At 47.7% G+C, this 20,613-nt stretch overlaps 1 protein-coding gene across 7 annotated transcripts in view; it reads right to left on the reverse strand.

Moving 5' to 3' along the window:
* Window positions 1-20,613, reverse strand: part of LOC144133583 (coiled-coil domain-containing protein 85C-like) — a 31,374-nt gene that overhangs the window by 7,347 nt on the left and 3,414 nt on the right. For 5 of the 7 annotated variants that reach the window (XM_077666770.1, XM_077666774.1, XM_077666772.1 and 2 more), the window contains exons 3-8: window positions 18,432-18,683; window positions 13,588-13,912; window positions 12,381-12,469; window positions 6,879-7,043; window positions 2,618-2,668; window positions 1,480-1,581 (exon numbers count right to left, since the gene is read on the reverse strand). In XM_077666770.1, coding sequence (XP_077522896.1) covers window positions 1,480-1,581; window positions 2,618-2,668; window positions 6,879-7,043; window positions 12,381-12,469; window positions 13,588-13,912; window positions 18,432-18,683 — 984 coding nt within the window. The remainder of the gene's footprint in view (window positions 1-1,479; window positions 1,582-2,617; window positions 2,669-6,878; window positions 7,044-12,380; window positions 12,470-13,587; window positions 13,913-18,431; window positions 18,684-20,613) is intronic. The other 2 variants (XM_077666775.1, XM_077666776.1) reach the window with 1 other exon arrangement.

Here is a 20,613-nt window from a genome sequence, read left to right on the forward strand (position 1 = left end):
CACCACAGTGCTAAGAACAGTGCTTTGATACACAAATTTAGATGCAACATGAAACTTTTCGCACAAAAAGAAAAAGGTTAGCTCATTAAAAATCAGGTGCACGGAGTGAGGCACCTTTCTGCTCTTCTGTGTACAGTCTATCAACTGCAAGTGACTGATTAATTCGGTGAGTGGCACTTCTCTGCAGGATACAAAAATAGCCGACCAGCTATCTGAACTCTGATAGTTTGGTCTTTATTGAGGAACTGTTGCATGCTTTATAGAAACGTGTACATATTGACAACAAAAATTTCAACTTTTTAAACTAAAATAGATACCAGCAAAATTCTGCGCAGTCCGAAAGTTCAATTTTGCAACCTAACAGATGCATGCAAACACTGCCGACATGACCAGCTGATTCTTCTGTCGCTGTGGAATGTGAAATTTTGAATTCAAACAGGTTTAATCAGATGGACTGCCTTTGATAAAGGCTTGGCAGTTCCTGCTGCCACCAGAGTTCATGGCATGCCTCCTCTTGTTTCCTCACGGTGGGCAACACAGAACAGTGCGCAAATGTGATATGGCAGTGTCCTCTGCGGTTCCGACACCAGCGCTTGGGGCTGCAGCGGAAGGCTCTTGCTTTTCCCCATCCGTCTTTGAGAGCATGGCTGCCCAGGAAAAGGGACTCTGTTCTTGCCTCATGCGGTGCATGACAAGAGGCAGGCACTGCGCCGTGTTAGAGTAGAACTGGTTCATGGCATGCTTTGTGGCTTGACTCATGGCTGCGTCGGACATTTTGGTATTAGTGATGTGAGGTGTGGTGCAGACTGCAATCACTGTGCACTTTTCTTAAGAATAGTGGGTCATGCCTCACATTGTTGCGCATAGGGGCCTTGCAAATCGTCACTATTTGGCCTTTTCACAGAACTCAGTATGAATTTATGTTTTTCACAGCTCATTTATGCCATAGGGCACCTTAAAAATATATAAAAATAAAGCTTGAAACACGGTTTGAAGTGCCTACAGCGTTGACTATCAAATAGGTTCTATGCAGACCTATCCGTGTCCATGAAGATGTATGTGATGCAGCTTGCAGCATTCTAGATGCACTCTTAATTGCAGAAAAAGGATGTCAGTTTATTTTTCGTTACAAAAGGTGGCCTACTTTTAAGTTTTTGGCTTCATCACATAACTGCATGGACCTGTGTGTACTCGTGTTAAGTTCAATTCATAACAACTAAAGCAATATTTCAAAAGCCCCCATTTCAAGTTCTCAAGTGCTATGCTGCAGCCACAGTAATGCATGGCCAGGGTGACCGCCTCGCTGACGGAATGAGCTGTCTCTTTTGTTGTCGAAACCGTGAAGTGAGTCTTGGCCATTGTCACACTGAGTTGAGAGACCCACCCTTCTCTCGCCACAACACATCTAGCTCTGGTCCCCAGAGCTGCTTACAGACCAGAGTCTTCAACAAAAATGGCAAAGTGGCGTCAGGCACTCACGTTGCACATCTCGCGCACCAGTGCCTTCTCCCCTTCGGCAAGCTCCTCAAACTCCAGCTCACTGTCCGTCGCTTTGTCCAGTTGTTCGTGCACCTCAAGGACCTGCAATACAGAATGCACCTACAGTCGGCCACACAGCCACATGGTTGCCTGTTCAGGTTTGGCCCACAGATTGCACAGTTTTACCTTGGCTTTATTTCAGGACAAGATGCAAAACCAGATTGCGCAAGCTGCAATGATTAAAGCATTTCTTGCCCTGCTGGGATAGCGAGCTAGATGTATGAAAACTAAAGGCGGGCAAATACTGAAATTTACAAAAATATAGATCCACTGCAACTATAAAGAATAAATGACTTCAAATATCGAATCAAATATCTGTTCAGCGGGGTTCTCTCCACAGTGGGCCGCAATGGCTTTGTCGCCCACCTCTCGTTCACCCTTGGGCAGAGGCTTGAAGTTTGCTAATACTGCTGATAGTGACTTTATCGCCAAATACAGGAAAGCGTTTAAGAGAGGCCACATCATTACATGTGAAAATGCTATTCTAGTAGACATGCCGGTGCTGCACCCACTGCGCATAGCTGCACTGCCCAAGGCGCCAAGTGTGGGTATTTTGGTGATTTTAGTGTGATGGGGCAGCATCGGCTCGCCGGTAACGGAGGCAAAGAGTTTGTTTCCTGGGGCAAAGGTGGTGTGGGCAGACCAAGAGCAGGAACATGCGCGAAGCATGTGGCTTTGCAATCGGTCTGGCTCTAGCAGCGGCGGTGTAACCGCGTGCTCTCTCCTCTAGCCCGTCTGTGATGTCTCCGACTCCCCCCCGCACCAGTTGCAACCGTTATGCAAGCCGCGAGCGACAGAGGTGGCAGCGGTGCGCTGTCAGAGCGATCGTGGAACATTTCTCTGAGTTTATAATCTCAAAAAAAGGAGGGAAGGGGGGGTAAACAGTGTGAAGGTGATTTCACCTATATTTATTTCTTATTTTGGTTTCCTTTCTGCAATTTCCTTCAGAGTCTTCATGCTAAACCGCATATAACAAAAACCTGGATGCAACGAAAAATCGCAAACTTTTTCAGTCTCATTATAACCTGGTTCAGCTGCAATTATGCTCCATGAGGAAAGAGAAAAAGCATCTCCTCACCTTCATGGCGTGAACCACTGCCTCCGGCCTTGCTACGCCCACATACGTCTCCTGGAGATGACAATGTCAAAGATGGTTACACACTGCACAGATTGCAAGATGTTGTCAGGAAGCCAAGCTGTGCAACTCAATAAAATGACATTTTCTTCACTTTATGATCATCTATCCAGAAGTATAACACAAAATGAGTGACGAAGCTCTAATGCATAGAGGAATGAAGATTTGTACAGCAGCCAAAACACCCATGGTACTAATCATAGACATAGTGACAAGGAAGAAACTGAAATTGCGGTGGTGATCAAATAGGCAGTAAGGAAAGCTCACGTGACAGATGATCTGCTGAAAGGTGGCAGAGAGACTGTGCCTGAAGAGTACTTGGTAAACCTTGGTACCTCACCACCTCAAGTGCACTAAATGCATGGAAAAACGCTAACATACTATGACTCCTTACCTTAACGTCCATTGTGTATGATAGTTTTACATTAGGTGTGTGCAAATATGCTCTAATACGACTCGAATAGCAAGCTATGGAATTATTCGATTCATGAATTGAATACCTGGTATTCAGGTGAACGAACATGCTCAAGAAAGTGTGCGGCCTAGTAAGCAGAATAATAGGGAACTGGAGGCGACAAAAAAAAAAAAAAAGGTATAAGGCATGCCATACTTTGGGGGTCATCCCTTACAAAATGGGTGTGGTATATGAGCTGCCCGTTTCCTGTGGCAAGACCTACATAGGTCAGACAGGACGTTATGTCTATGTATGGTTAAAACAACATGGAAAATTTCTCTCAGGGTCGAAACCCTTTCATTTGGTTGGCCATTGTTGGGGGATGTAAAGATTGTAAGCCGGATTGTGTGCTGGAATGTAAGCCAGTGTGTAAGGAAAAATGTAAACCCCTTTTATGCGCAAGCTGAAATTTTCTCAACTCATAAAGGACGACTTCAGTGTGAAATCTGAACTGCCACCTTTTTTGAAGCAGCGAAATTATTCCTTGATACAGCTGCCATAGGTGCCTGCAGCATTGCATACTGGAAGTGGCGAGATTAGGCTTGAAGCATGCATCGAAATGAAGCAGGCCAGCCACGTCACTTTCATCGAGTGTCTTTCTTGCAGTGTCAGCAGCGCGTTGGCTTGCTTGTCTTGCAGATGATTCCACGCTTCAGATTTCGATTGCAGTTGCAATGCTAATCATGCCAATTCGAGGCTCTTATTGCACGCTCGACCTGGCAACGAAAATCAAGATTTTGAAAGAAGCAGAAAAAAAGAGAGGCACCACCAAGTTAAACATTGCGCGGAACTATGGGATGAAGCCAAACATGCTTTCCAACTTTATGCATGACGAGTTGAAGGTGTCTCAGAAATGAATGTACACCGGCACCTACCCAGAGTTGGAGAAGGCGCTGCTGGTTTGAATCAGAGAAGCGCGGAAACAAACTTCCTTTCAGCAGTGATGTCGTTGTGGTGAAAGCCCAATCCCTTGCAGCAATGATGGGGATCGACGACTTTTGTTTCTTTAATGGATGGGTGACATGCTTTAAAGGTCATCATGACCTGAGTGTGTGTGCAGAAAAGGCATCGGTAAACCAGGAAACATGTGCAACGTGGAAAGAAGAAAAGCTGGAAGACAACTTCAACACAGGTGAGGCTGCTACCAGACAAAACCCCGACTTCCAGGGATGATGACTGTGCTGGAGGCAGCAAGGAGAAGGTGTTGGTGCTGGCAAAGCCACCAGGCCAAGAGGTCTCAAAGGTGTGTAGACGCTTCCTGTGTATTATGCATTTAACAAGAAGGTGTGAATGACATCCGAAACCTTCAAGGGTTGGTAATCGCAGGTTTGCTTCCTCAAACTGCAAGGTGTTGTTGCTTGCAGTTTCTAGCAGACCAATGCAGTGCACTCGTGAACGTGCCAGCCTTGAGTGCTATAAGCCCAGAATTCTTGCCTGCGAACACATCTGTTTTGCATCCGATTGGACCAGGGCATCATCAAGAATATTAAGGTCCTCTACAGGCAGCACCTTCTCCAGCACATGATTTTGTGTACGGGGACCCCTCGAAATACGAGGTGAATCTACTGAGCACCATTCACATGCTAGCGCGAGCATGGGATTGCATCAAACAAGACACCATCGCCAATTGCTTCAGGGCATGCAGTTTTGTGATAACTACTTCCAAAATTACCTCTGCTAGCTCACTGGCAGAAGTGCAACCGAGTGAGCCTGATGGCACAGATTTTAGCAAAGCTCTCGGTGGCATCCGCTTTGAAGAATATGTCGCCGCAGACACCACAGCTGAAACGTGCGGTGCGCTGACGGACAGCGAAATTCTCGAGATTGTTCGACCCTATGACAAGTCAGGAAAGCGACATCGATGATTACATTGAAGACGAGCCACAACCGACGGCTGGCAATGCAGCTGCAGGCCTTGCTTCCACAGAGAGTTTTTTTGCCACTGAAGGTAATGCAAAAGAAGCGTTAGGGCACACCTACAGCTCGTAGAACTTGCTCTCAGCTGCGCGATTGAGCAAGAGAAAGCAGAGCAAGATGACTGACTATTTTTTTTAAGAAACTCGACTTCGTGACTAATAAAGATGTTGTTTGGTGCTTTGTGCTAATTGGAAGTTCGTTTAATTTGAATTTTTGTTGCGGTCCCCACGAACTTCGGATTAATGGGAGTCAACTGTATACTGGCAAGTTAAAAAAGGAGAAAGGGAAATAAACAGATAACCAATGGTCTCTTGGAGTGACACCAAGAGGTCGACCCCTTCAGAAGGACGCTTGCTAGTAGGGCAGTTGTGGCCGGCACAAAGCAGTGCTGATTGCCCATCAGTGCAAAGACCTGTCTGGTTGGTTGGTGATGACAATGGTGAGCTTGTCCACTGCTTTCTCATACAGGAGAACAGCCTGAACCACTATCTTAAAATGAGACCAAAAATAGTGCTGGCAGAGCGCATATTCTCGAACTGTGGGCGATCAAATTTTGGGGTGATCTGACCTCAATTTAATGGGTCACATGCACGAATTACACCTTTGGGATGCTATAATGCACAAAAATAAATCATGAAAAATAAAAATCCCCCCCCCCCCCCCCCCGTTTTTTACAGCCTTTTGGTTGATTATGCACCTTGGCTGCTGAACAGGAGTTCCCAGGTTCGAACCCGGCCGTGGAGACCACGTTTAGATGGAGATGAAAGGGAAAAGGTGCCCATGTGCTGTGCAATGTCAGTGCATGCTAAAGGTCCTCAGGTGGTCGAAATTATTCTGAGCCCTCCACTCTGGCACTTCTCAGTTCTCTCCTCTTTCACTCAAACCTTCTTTCTTCCCTCACAGCCCAGTTGAGGTGTCCACCAGAAATTAGACTGGTACTGCGCTCTTTCCTTTCCTGAAAAGACCTTTTTTTCTTTGGTTGCTGACACCCAGGTTTCTCCTCAACATAAAGAAATGCCCTCTCTTTGCTACAGAATCTCACATCACTCAAGCACTTGGCAATGGAAAGCATTATTCCAAGAAAGGAGGCACTTCGTATCAGAGAAAGAAGCCCCAGTGAACAGGTAAAAGAGGAAAATCAAGTATATTGTAGCAGGACAGCGGGCCCGTCCAGGTAAATCCACAGGAGGACCCAAAAGACAAGGAGAAACACGAACGGCCGCGGTGATTCGTCATCGCTCTCTCTCTCGCGCTCGCTCCCCGGCCTCCCTACGCACCTCCTCTTGGTCAATGCAGGGCACTCGGATGGCAATAGGCTGTACGCTCTATCCCGTTACAAAATCTTAGTGTACTCGTAAAAAATGGGTGTGGTTTAGCCCTGGTTAAACCTGGAGTGACGCAATTGCTAGAGCTGGCTGAGTGGAACTTGCTCAGTCAAATTGCGAAGTCAGTCTTTCACCGTTCCGTTTCGCTAGGCGTTCCTTCTTCATCTTCGTCCCTGGATGTGAATTCAGTCCCCCCCTCAAAAACTCGGTTTCGCCGCCGCGCCGCCGGCAGCTGCTCCGTACCACGTGACCAACTACGTGACCACGTGGCAGCGCAGCCACAGAGCTCAAGGGTGGCCACACAGCTCAAGGGGTGCCACACTGAAGGCTCGAAATGCTAGTGTAATGTAGCTATCGCTACAAAAGAAAAGATGTGCAAAAGTAAAGCAAACGGGTCACAAAATGTGACGCATGAGGTTACATTCACAGTCTGACTCTAGTTCACGCAAGTTGTCACACTTCCACTCAAAAAGAGAGACTGCCAGGAGCTTGCACTGTGTATACTGACTGAATTTCCTGAGGTGGACTTGTTTGCGCTGTGCAGTGTGGGTGGCGGTGGCAAGATGTGGCCGGCGTCGTCCGGTTTCCTGTAGTGCGGTGCACGCGGGATCCCGCTCTGGTACTTCTTGTCTACGCTGCTTGGCTGTGGCTTGAGTGGAACTTCCTCTGCAGGCTGCACGACAAGTTGAAAATGTTTCACAATCGACGAACCGTGTGGACTCTGAGCAAAGGCCCTTAACCTCCCCGGAGACATGGACAAACAAATGAATAAACAGGCAAGCAAACCCAACTTAGCAGCCATTCCGCCACCCTAGCCAATCTGTGTTGATCCGTAGAGAGCAGTGTTATTTTCAGTTCATCAAGTTTTACAATGACCACTGCCACGAACTTACACTTAAATGATTAATGAATGGCTTGTCTTCATGCTATCTGAGCAGCCAGGTCCTCTATCACAAACATATTTGCTCGATACAGTACAGAATAATGAGGCACGAAGGACAGACATAGATAGATAGCTCATGTAAATTTAAATACAAAAAGGAATCAGGCAAGGAAAAGGCAAACAGAGGAGAACAGCAGGAAACTTCTAGTACGCACAGAAGCTCGCTCCTCACTAAGACAATGTTCCTAAAAGTCTTTTGGATGACATCAACAGATAGAGGCTTCCAGCAGGGATAAATGCCTCACCAGAAAATGTAACACTCTCAAATGGCATGAACATACAAGTTTCAACCAACAGAACATAGAATATTAACAACCTGAAGTTAAAATTGGTGCGATTATCATGAACAGTAAAGCAATGTGTGAAGCAATGATGGCAACGACATGTGAAGAGTTTCATAACTAAATTAGCTAATATTATTGAAATACTGTCCTGGAAAAGAAAGGATTTTTAATGGCTTTTAAGGGGTCACACGAAGGGCAACTGCATCCAATTATTGTTCCTAGAAAAAATTGATTCTCTGGCTTGTTCTGACCCTACTGACATTCCAGACAGGACAGATTTTGAACTGAATGGAGATGCAGCATAGCCTATGGGATCCATGCCCAAAAATTCATGTCAACACACACATTTTTCTTTGAAAAACTGGTTGGTGATAATGACACCTCTGTTTAGCTTTTTAGTCGTTTCTAGCTTGTACAGTGAACTTTCATCCCTACGAGCCTCACTTAACAAGTTTTCCAGATTTGCGTAACTTTCAAAAATTCCTGCTCAAATGCCTCTATTTTCAATATAAATATATTTCACTATTATGAATTTCAATACATTGAACATTTCAGAATAACGTGCATAATTCATTTGGTCTCCAATAGTAAAGGCGCTTTGTTATAACGAACCTATTCCGGATTAACGGCACTGTAAACACTACTGAGGTGCTCAATTTATGGTGTGCCTGTTGGCTGACAGCTGTCACCATCAATAGTCTTGCAGCAGAAACTGGGTGCGGCATTGTTGACAATGGAACATCAAACAATGTGACTGTAGAGGTCACCCAGGAGGCGACCGTGACCACGTTGTTTAGAGCGCTGCTTGAGAAGAGACTGCGGCAGAGCAGCGGCGGTAGCGTCCGGCTGAGACCTAGGTCCCGAGCTTTCTTCAGCTAGCGACCTTTCGTCCTGTTCAGCATTTCGCCATTGCTGGCCGTGCGGGCCGCTACAGGGCTCCCGGGGACCCCCCTCCTAGATGATTCGTCGGTAAGTGAAGCAAGTATGTGCATCAGCGATGCACAAAGAGGTTGCCACAAATCGCTGGCCAAGTCATCAAAATAATCGTGCAGGGTGTCTGGGGTCCAAAGGCGCTGCTCAGGCGGGCGGCTCTCGCTGCAGCATTGTGGCAGAGCTTTCGGAGAATGTTGAGGGGCGTGTAGTGGCAGGTGAGGGATGTGGGTCGGCCTGCTATGTGGGCAGGCAGTTCGAGTGCAGCAATTAACGGCTGGTGCACGACGAACGGCGCAGCAGAGGGAGCTAGGCGTGCTGCGGGTCGTGCGATTTGTGCAACTGTTGTAGGGCCGAGCTGGCCAGTACCCAGGCGGCCGGCTACAGAAGGCGCAGCGAGGTCCAAGGCGAGGGAATGGCTGTGGTGGACTGCATGTGGCTGCTGGGACATGCGCACAGCCGTCCATGGGCTGATTGGCTTGAACGTGATGGGGGGACGCACGAGGGGCACCCTGGCCACTTATGCCGAGCCGTTCAGGAAAGAGGGTGCTGGCGAGGTAGCGGCAACCGGGGGCACGTCTGCAGGCCTGGCCAGCCTGGGTATCTTGCTGGACGGTGGCTGATGAAGCTGCTGCGTGGTTAGAACCAGAATCTGCTGTGGACGAGAGGTTGTGTGCTGTGGTCGCCCACTGAATTTGCGTTTGTCACCGGCCAAGCCGGTGGTGTCAGGCTTCTTTGTAAGAGTCTAACCCAAGTGAGCAGCAAGAAGGGTCCACATCAGTGGCCTGGTTTGGCTTGAGGACAGGTGCTGGTACCACTTCAGGGTCATTTTCTGGCAAAGTAGGGCAGCTGACAATTGCCATATTCTGTATTGCTGTCATCGGTCTGACCTTCTCATCCTGTTTTGTGTGACATTTAGTGCGTTGTGGACCTCTGGAGGGGCTGGGTGTGCGGCTAGCAGGCTTGGGCTTTGTTGAGAGCTCTTGAGCATCAGCCGGCCGCGACATCGCTGCAGAGGCCTGTTGAGCTGGTGGCCATTGTGACGAGGCAGATGATAATGCCGAAAGTCGCGACACGGATGAGACTGTTGAGTGTTCCTTATTGTCAGTAGGCGGTGGCGACAACGTCAGTGAAGGGTGACGTGGTGGGGACGGCAGATTTTGTCTGTGGGTGGGAACTAATGCAATAATCCGTAGCAGGGACATCATTCGATGTGGTCGCGGGCAGACACGAAGGAGCGCAATAAGGCAGGTCCAAAGACACGCAGAGGACAGCTGTGGAAGCAGGACATGCGGCCAAGCTCGTGTTGAGCCTACCTGGTGTGTCGTGGAGAGGGACGGCCGGGCCGGAGATGCTGGGCAGGAGTGGCGGGGAGGCAACCAGGGGCTGCCAGGGTGGGCAGTGTTCTGACGGAGGCTGCGTCCGCGACAGTGAGGCTGGTGCGGGGCCAGATGCTGGCGGTGGCGACAGCGGGTCCGCAGTGTCGTAGAGCAGCAGCGGGACATAGCACGCACCGAAGTCCGCCAAGACGGCCGTGCGCAGCTCATCGTATGGCCGGCAGCCCAAGGCAGGGCAGGCGAATGGCATAGCAGGTTGGGTGGGAGGACATCGCAGAGGACTGCGTATTTGAACGGCTGGAAGGTGATGCCGTTACAGTACAGTGCAGTCTCGAACTGAGCGAACCACCCGCCAATGCCCTATGACCGGAACGCTGGAAGCGGCAGATCGAAGCCGGGATCCTGCCATCCTGGAACGCCGCTAGGGAAGAAGGGGTGGTTTGCTGGGTCACCACGATGTGGAGGTCGCCCACGAAGGCGACCGCAGCCACATTTATTGGAGGGCTGCCTGAGATGAGACTGCAGCAGAGCGGCAGTGCCAACGTCCGGCCGAGACCCAGGTCCTGTGTTCTCCAGCGCATGCTAGCGACCTTTTGTCCTCTTCAGCATTTCGCCACTGCTGGCCGCTCGGGTCGCTGCATCACTTCCTCCACTTTTCTTTAAAGAATGAGATGGGAATGAAGCCCTTGTTTTTCTTTGCGCTTTGGCTATCACATGTGCTCAACTGTGCGGCCAAGTTTCATGCCGTGCTGAGACGAGTGCTTCACTACGAGTTCTGCTGGTAACCACATCAGGAACAAGCGACAACAGTTCTCGCTAAAAAAGAAGGCGTGATGACGAAGGAATGACCCTGTCTCCAAGCATAGTCCAACCACTTAGTTTTGGTTTCACTTTGCTGAGCTTCGCGCCAACCTGCAGCGACGGTGGCTCGACCAGCCAGTATCTACCAGACAACTAAACCCAGCTGAGCATCGTTTTGGACGCTAAATGGTGTGCTACTGGCGTTTTCTTTCTCCATTTTTTTTAATCACCACTTTGGCACCACTGAGCCGTTTCTTGTAGGATGTCTCAATGCCCATGCTTCTGACCGCATGGTTCCGTTCTTCCAGTATGACGAAACTGTGCGCTCGTCATGTACTGTTTGCGTGTCATGTCATGTTTGTGCGATGAAGCCTCCAAACTTGTGACGGTGCCGCTTAATGATGGGTGCGAAGCGGTAGCAGTATAGCTTCACTGCCTAGCACTGTGAAGGATATGGAAGGCTCTTACGATTTTGAAGCAGTTCTGTTTTGATGCACCTGACAATATGCACACAACAAAGCATTGATGAAAACGTGAAAAAAATGGCTGTGGTTTAGCTCTCGTTAAACCTGGAATGACATGACAGCTACATCTGGCCAAGTGGAACTCGCTCGGTCGAATTGCAAAGTCAGTCTTTCGCCGCTCCGTTTCGTTGGGCGTTCATTCTTCATCTTCGTCCCCGGACGCGGATTCACTCTCTCCCCCCTATCCCCCCCCACCACATGGTTTCGCCAGCGCGCCGCGCCGCCGGCAGCTGCCCCGCACCACGTGACCAGCCACGGCGCCACCACGGAGTTCAAGGGGTGCCACGCTGAAGGCTGAAGGAAATGAACAAGCTTTTGCTGTACTAGCTTCAATTTCCAAGTCTTTCATTATTATGATGTTTCGATACAACGAACGATTCTTGGTAGTTCCATAAAGTTCATTGTATTGAACTTTCACAGTTCCATAAAGTTCGTTGTATCGAACTTTCACTGTAAGAGCTCAGCTTTTGGCGACAGTGGTCTTCTTGCAATTAAAACGTGGCACCCTATTGATACAGGCCAATTTCTATTTGTCCTCAGTGAATGTTTAAATAACTGGTGCAGGACCTGTAGAGAAGAATGACACAAATAGGTTGAAGGAGGCATGCACACACAAAAATAGAACGAGGTGTGTAACATAACCAAAAAAAATTAAAGGTGCACTCAAGTCTCCTTACGTGCCGAAATGCGAAAGCATTTAGAGTTCCGTTACTTCCTGTTGCTTAGTAATCAATCATTCATTGCCATTAAATAATTAATTAGGTACCAATTATTTATCAATAATTAGTTACTACTGAATAGCTAATTTGTTTTATTAATCACAATAAATTAATTTTTTACTTTATTGTTCATTCAATTCTGGAGGAATTACTAGTAATTCACAAAATTTGTGAATCAATCAAGCAATTAGTGGAATTAACTGGCTTATTTAATCAATTGTTTTATTTAGTAATTTGGTCATTTAAACTTTCCATTCAATCATTATTAATCATTACAAATTATAATTACACTCTCACTGGATGATCGACAGTTCATGAGGACATGCTCTAGCGACACTTTCTGACCACAGCTCGTGGTGACACATCCTGTCCACGCCACTCATGAGGCAAGAAAGGCTTTCGCATTAATAGGTAATTAAAGGCCATTCTGAAATTGCAGTGCTGCCAAACGGGTAATGAAAAGGCACAGTACATCACTCACAATGTCTTTAACGATGCCCTTCTCAGCCTCCAGGATCTCAATGCGTTTCTCCAAATTCCGAATGTAGCGCAAAACTTGTTCTGGGGAAAAAGAACAAACAAGTAGAAAATAAAGGCAAGGAAAACAATACCTGGCATAAAACACTCACAGCAAAGTTCACAATATCCAAGAAATGGCACAATGATGTGACAGCAGCACTGTTTATTTAAAGGACTGGATCGCAGAAACTGCTCTGATTCTTCTGAGCACATAATTTCTGTGCACAATGAACCTCAAGACCAGAACAAGAAATGAGCTTCGCACTACAGACAGGAAAGACTGAATATGAAAATCAAGGCCAAGTGCTAAGGATTACTAGTACACACTATGCAATGTGTTGTTTCTAGGCCTGTGTGAATAGTGGTTTTTTCGTTCGAAGCGAATTTGAAGGGAACAGTAATTTTTTTCGAATAATTTAGAAGCGAATACAGTCGCCAATCAATTTTTCAGACTCGGCGAGACCCAGGAAATGGTCAAAATAATTAAACAGCATGAAAAATCACCTTGCTTATGTTGTACAATGTGCAGGACATCGAAATGCTCTTTAATACTTTTTTAGATGTTTTTGGTTCAGAACATGGCGTCAAGTAGCATTTCCTTTATTCTGATTTTTCATGTTTGTTCCCTTGTCTTGCAATATGTCTTTTGCTTTACAATTAACTTACAGCTCGCTGCTTTGTGCTGCTTTGTCTTTACGGTGACTTGTTACGCTACCACGTATGAAATGTTCAACGCCTGCCTAAAACTCAGGCCAGCAGTATTCTTCTAAATAATAATAATAACCGTGTTCAAAAATCACAAACTTCACCGTTTCCAATGTTCAGCTTGCAATCGATCACATTCAAGTATTCAAGCAAGAGTCAAGTTTTCGTCATGTTTGCACCACCTCATGTCACCAATACCAGACAGCGCGACGCGGTTGTAGATCATGCACAACGTGCTGTTTTTTGCTTCGAAGTCCGAATCGAATACCACATTATTCACTTCGATATTCGAAGTGTTTGAACATTCGCACAACCCTACATTTTAGTGTGCTAGTCCTAGACCAAAGACTGAGCCCGGGAGGGAGTGCATGTTGAATTTATTTTCCCTCTCAGGAGTGGAAATGTGCTGCACAATGGTCTCTGCACCTTTGTTTGCAAACTTCTCCTTCGCCTACCATTGATGATGCTGCGGTGCCGGTGAATGGCCTCCTTGATGGCAGGTGCCCTGACAGGCGGGATGGCACCCCGGCTGGGCAGGCGGCTTCCATTCGGAACTGTCGACGGTGATCGAACATGGGAGCCGCTGCTTCCTTCCCCGCTGGGAAGACCCAGGGGGTGCAGCAGGGATGGCGAGGGGGGCAGAGGCGAGGGAAGCTCATCCTGGGTGGTGATGGTCGAGGAGGAGCTCCCATCACCATCATCGCGGCGGCCCTCGGGCATGCCGCTGCAGTTTGCACATAAAGTCTGTGCTCGCTCCTGATCCAGGTACAGGCACAGCTCCTGGTCAGCAGGAGAAGTATTTGAGGGTTAATAGGGCAGCGCCAACTCGGGTCATCATGTGCCAAACACAAACTAGTCACTTACTGAAAACAGTTATGCTCAAAAGTCGAGAACAAAACTAGTCAATCTAACTAAGGTGCTGGTGTTAGCAGAAAGAGTGGCCACCTAGTTACGTATGATGGCAGATGCCATATTTATGCCTAGTTTTTTTAAACAAAGCAGCAGTTATGAGCGAACTATGGCAATAGCAGAGCACCAAACCCAAGTATAGGAATGACTGCACCAGTAGGGCAGTGTACATTACAGGCACAGGTCTCAAGAGCTTAGTTTGAACAGCATGTGGGAGGCACTGGTGGGGTCACATAAAAGGCTGTACTAATTAACACATTCCCTACTACGTGGGTCACCAGTCGGTCACGCCATTTTTGTTATGCTGTGTGGCCACGAATACTGGGTCCCACGGCTTTAAATTGTGGCCCAGTATTTGAGGCCACACAGCATGGATAAATGACAAGACTTGCCGGAGACCCATGACACTGTGAACGTGTTGAAGACAAGCTTCAAGGAGGCACAGACAGCATACTCACTGTGAAGCAGTCACTTCAGTGCATGTTTCATTGTACTGTACTATGAACAGTCAGAACCAGCCACTGTGACCAAGATTCAATCTTGCGACCTTGGGCTCAACAGCTGAGCTCCACAGCAATGATGGCTAGTCCTAATGGGGTTTCACTGTACCAAGAAAGTTTGCTGCTTTGTGGAGGGCGCTAACATGCAGCTGCTCCACACGGGGCAGAAGCTCAGGAGAAGAACATTAGCCGAGCGGTTATTCGGACCCCAATTATTCGAACCTCCATTATATTTCGTACTTTACTGAAGAAGCGTAGTGCACCTAAGAACACATACATACTGTTGATGACCAGTAGTTTGGACCATTGCAGTCAGAGAGTGATTTTTCGGACTGAAAGAGACGCCAACAATATTATCAAGGATGATTTCTTGACAAAGGTAGTCTTTTCAGCCCAATACAAATGCAAATGGGCTTCGCTGTCACAACCAAGTAGCCCTTCACCACAGTGAAAGTCATCATCTTGGATTTAGCTCTACTTACCGCGCCCATTCAAATCATTCACTTTCAATAATGGTGCGAAATAAATGTTCTGCGTGATCTAGGCCGCTTCTGGAGAATTAACATGGTTTATCGTGTAGCCAAGAAACAATTCTTCAAATTCCAATTCAGTGTTTGTATCCCCCGCGAGAGGGTGATTTTTTAGCGGCGAACTGCCTCTGTACAGAGTGACTGTCGAGTAGGACGCCATCGTCGTGCACTGGCCCAGCTTGGAAATGTCACTTATTTTGGTATTAAGCTGCATCAACTATTCATTTTGTCGATCAAAGCAAATGCGACATGTCTGTAGGCGACATCAGTTTATCTGATTTCAGTTCATACAGCAACAATGCGCTCAGCCAGCCCAGACTGCCAACAGGTGCCCGTCAGTAAGACATGTTTTCCCTGCCAAAGTGGTTCGCTGCCGTTATGAGCATGGTTGAGTGCACTTGGCGTGTTCTGAATACAATAGTGCTCCTAAATTTGGCTGCACTTTCTGCACTAGTTCACAACAGTGCCGTGCCAGTGCAGTGCCAGTCCTTGCAGTGCGAGTGCAGCCTGACACTAGTGCTCTCGGTGGAGCGGCTAAATCGAGTGAAAAAGTGCAGAAACGATCGTCTGCTGCAGCCGTGTGCCGGTGCTTGCTGTGCGGTTTGAAATATGCGTGGGATTGTGCTAGTTGTATTGAACGCTGTGCATTTATTTGAAGTGGCGCATCTTGTGAAGCAGCTATGAAATTTGTTATTCCAAAAGTGATAAAATTGATACCACCTTTTGCATTGTGCAAAGTGGCGCAGGTTGAACATCACCGAGTCAACAGGTCCTTTGAAGAGGCAACAAACTTTGAATTCAAGAGGTTATTCAGACTTCCACTCGAGACAACAATTTAGGTTAGTTTATACGTGAGATTCAGGCTGCTGCCATTCTGTCTGAAAAGTGACTGCAGTTGTCTGTAAATTGAACGAAAGAGTTGCCTGACAACATGGGGTATTATTTGAGCTCAACAACTTGCGTTCACTGTCGGCAAACGACGTAGGCGGAGTGACTATCAGAGACTGACTTGACAGGCGAAGGCATGGGCTGACGACGGCCTCGCAGCAAGTCATCACAAACGTGATCATCCATTTATTAAAAACATCTCACCATCTGCCTCTTATGCAAACACTCCATCGTGCTACCTGTAATAATAACATTTGTACACAAAAGAGAAATGGTGCAAAGCAAGTGGGACAGAAAGGCGAGAACTCTTACGCAGTGCGCCTGTCATCCACCGCCTACACGTGTACTCACACACGCACACACACGCGTGTGCACACACGTACGCGCACTGCCATCTCAGCCGTTTTGTGAGGACATCGCGCAGATGCTGCGTCTATCACGGGTACGCGGAAGTCTCAACCATGGTCTCAGCGCTGCTCACTAAAACAAGCATGACCACAGAGCCATCTGCTATGGAGCACGCCAAGCACCTTGCAGTACTTGCACGAGAAGAGAACTCGTCGGGAGGCTAGTGCAGAAGTTCAGAAGAACTCGTGCAGCACGAAATCAAACCAAGTGCCGAAGTGCAGGTGGTGCTAGCTGCACCGTCAAATCGAGTACAACAGTGCTGCACCTCCTGAACTGGTGCAGACAGTGCAGCCAAGTCGAGGAGACCTAATATCATCCATCTCATCGTCATCATCATCAACCTGACTACACCCACTGCAGGGCAAAGGCCTCTCCCATGCCTCTCCAATTAACCCTGTCCTTTGCCAGCTACGCCCACCCTATGCCTGCAAACTTCCTAATCTCATCTGCCCACCTAACCTTCTGGCGCCCCCTGCTATGCTTGCCTTCTCTTGGAATCCACTCCGTTACCCTTAAGGACCAGCGGTTATCGTGCCTTCACATTACATGCCCTGCCCGAGCCCACTTCTTCCTCTCGATTTCGACTAGGATGTCATTAACCTGCGTTTGTTCCCTCACCTACTCTGCCCGCTTCCGGTCTCTTAACATTACACCTATCATTTTCCTTTCCATGGCTTGCTGTGCTGTCCTTAAAGGGGCCATGACATGGTCATTCTCCATATTGCAGTTTTGTGCTTCAGTAACTAATACAAGAGCTTATAAGTCAGTTTCCGAAATTTAACTGCCCTGGACGCGCTCTATATTAAAAAAAAAATGCGATCAAAATTGAGAACGGGAAATTCCTCCCACCGGCAGTGACCCCCATATTGAATGCTATCGTGACATCACCAGAGCATACATAGAGCAACGTCGTCTGCTCTCATTGCTGCAATGTGTGCAGTGAGGTCTCTTGTCCCCTGCACTTCCGTGGGCGATTGAAGTAGCAGTCGTCCCCCATATATGAGTGACTGGTGCCACAAAAGCGTTAATAATAGCAACGCAGTTATTCTTTGGCATAGATATAGGTTGCAAGGCGGGCAAGTTGGTGATATATATTTTTAAACATAACAGCGTGGTAAACGGAGACTTCAAGGGTAGAAAACACAGGACAAGTGCTGACTCTCAACTAAAGTTTAATCACAGCAAACAGGCAACAACCAAACATTAAAACTATAAGGCACGTGCACTATGTTGGGTCAAGATAGGCAACCTCACTGTCACGCAGGAGCGGGGATGGTTTGCTGACGCACAATCTTGGTTTCTTTTTCATTTTGTAGGCTTCTACGATCTCCCTGGTCAATTGATCGGCGTGTTTATACAATATGTCACTATAGTACAAGGAACGAAAACATGATTGACACTCTCGGCAATGATGAACTAAATTCGTGGAGCGGTTAGAATTTAATGAGTTAGGATGTTCTTTCAGTCGTGTGTTAATACACCGTCCTGTTTGACCAATGTAAATTTGACCGCAGGACAGAGGTATTTTGTACACTATGCCCTCAGAGCACGGTAAAAATTTCTTATCAATGCCACAAGACGCTACAGATTTGTGGCACAGTTTGTGGCAGGCTAGACAAGGCATTAAAATGGGGCGTCTACAACTGTTCAGGGGTAGAGTCACTATATAAGTTTTCATAGTATTGCGATCCTCCTGACACAGGATTAGGAAGCTTCATGACTGACGTTCCCAGTGCTGCAATCTCATTTGTGGTTCCCTGTGTATCTTATCCACGTCGTTATAATAAGTGATAAATTAATCTTCTGCATAGTTGGCATAACTCACTTTGTAGATATTGTGAATGGGAATTGTCATAACTCACTGAAGCAGCATGCATGCTGGTCCTGGAGGAAAGCCGAGCAGAAGCTTGGCGTTTTGGCAACTCTGGGCCATGGTGGCCATATATCTCTAAGGCGCGAGGAAAAAGAATGCGGGCACTTATCCTCTAGTTAGAAGACACCGCCTGTGGCGCAGTCAATAAGCAGTCTGTTCTGCTAGCTTTTTCCCATGAGCTTTGAGCCCACCTTGAGCTGGATGTTGTCCCTGATGAGGTCCTGCTGGCGGGCGTCCAGGCCACGCAGCTTCCCCTGGTAGGCGGCCACCTCCTGGCGCATGACGGACGCCGTGTACCGCCCAAAGCGCTGCCACTCACGTGCAAGCTTGCGCCCCTTTTGCCGGTCATCGTCCAGGAAGCAGCAGAGGTCACGCAGCTCCTGGCTGTCGCGCTGCAACCGCTCATTTACCTCGCGTAGGTTGCGGATCTCCATCAGGTGAACCTTCGGTGAGGAGAATCGGATAAAAAGAGAGAAGAAAGATATGATTCAAAAAGTAGCCATCTTGCACCAATACCCCCACCATCAAGAGTAGGCATAATAGCGCACTACACGGGCCTACTTTTCGAGGCCCGACCCAGCCCTGGCCCGCTGACTCCATATGTTACCCGGCCCAGGCCCAGCCCTACAGGAGGCCGCTGTAGGCCCGGATCGGTTCCATACAGCCGGGTCACGTGCCAAAGGGCACCTGGCCACATAGAGACATAGCTCTCACTACCCCGTCAGATCACGGGTGAAGAGAACCAAAGACTGTAGGGTATCTCATGTAGGGTCAAGAGACTATGTTGCCTTTATTCTGGCCAGTCAAATTAATTATTTTATTTTCTTAGAAAGGAGGGGACAGCCACAAAAAGCTGCTGTCAGAAGAACTTGACGAGGCAACTGCCCCTGTTTGGTCAACAAGGCGTTCTGTGTACAATCAGACTCACATTTGGAAAATATCACATGCACATAATATACACAGAAATGAAATCACATGTGTAGTGAACATAATAACTCCTACTAAGTACAAATAGTTTATCTACAGCCATTTATCAAAAACCACAAAAAGGTGCAACATAGCGATTTCATCATCATCATCATCATCAGCCTGACTACACCCAGATAATTCAATAATAAAGCAAGATAATTCTGTAAATCTATATTCCTCGCATACTGTTCAAGCTGCAACAGAGTGGCTTATAGAGGTACAAGCCATCAGAAATCTCAATGATAAAGCAAGAAAATTTTATCCAGCTATATCTCTTGCATAGTGTACAATGTACAAGGTGGCGCTGCCGTGGCTCAGTGGTTATGGTGCTCGGCTGCAGACCCGAATTACACGGGCTTGACCCCGGCCGCAGCGGTCACATTTAAATGAAAGCGATATGCTGGAGACCTGTGTACTGTGCGATGTCAGAGCACGTCAAAAAACACCAGGTGGTCTAAATTATCCGGAGCCCTCCACTTCGGCGTCATCATAGTCCAAGTTGCTTCGGGACGTTAAACCCCGTAAACCACTACCATTAAACCATTAAACAGCGACGCAAAGGAAAGGCGCGCAAATGCTACAGGCTTTGAAGAACTGAGAACGAAAGCTATAAAACACTCCTGACACACTTGGCAAAAGAGTGCCCACGACCCTTTTAATGACAAGGGACCTAGCAGGGAGCTGCGGGCTTGGACACCAAGTGTCGTGGTCTTCGAAGCTGCCGCCACTGCCACCATGCATCTGCGAGTAAGAGTGCCTGCCAACCGTGGTGCATGGTCCGTGTAACCATATACATGCGGGCAGGCGCCCGTACGGGGCCTTTGCAGGGGTGGGAGCAGCTGGAGGCAGGGGGAGGGGGCTGGCTTTGAGAGAATACATTGGAAAGCTCTGCAGAAAATAGCTCTTGTCCTGTTATCTTGAGTCCCCGCGCACTGGCTTTCGCGGAATTCAGATGCGCAGAGGACGAGAAACACGGAGGAAAGCCCGAGCAGCCTGCATGAGTGGTAGTGACAATGAATGATTGGAACTGAAATTGGACTGTGTCTCCATAGCTAGTACTCATCATCTGCATCACCACGTGCAATTGCCATCATTTTTTTCCCTCTTATGTTCCTTTTCTTCCTTTCTGCCTCCAGCAGGGGCACTGGGAAATTCTGTCAAAGGGTCCGACAACTGCACTTGGTGGCTGAAAGCTGCACCCGCATGCAAGCACACACAGATGGGATGGGCAAAAAAAAAAGCTGTTTTCCCCGTTTCTGTGTCCACCAAGTGGTCTGCTTCTGTCACCACCTTCACACTCGCCTCACCCCTGAACATTTTTGACCGCAGCAGTAAATACTCTCTCCGCTCGGGTGTCAAAGAGCTAGAGGAAAAAATAAATAAATGCGAAATGGGCAGAATCAT

This window comes from Amblyomma americanum, chromosome 5 (genome assembly GCF_052857255.1).
Source record: "Amblyomma americanum isolate KBUSLIRL-KWMA chromosome 5, ASM5285725v1, whole genome shotgun sequence".
Lineage (NCBI taxonomy): Eukaryota > Metazoa > Arthropoda > Arachnida > Ixodida > Ixodidae > Amblyomma > Amblyomma americanum.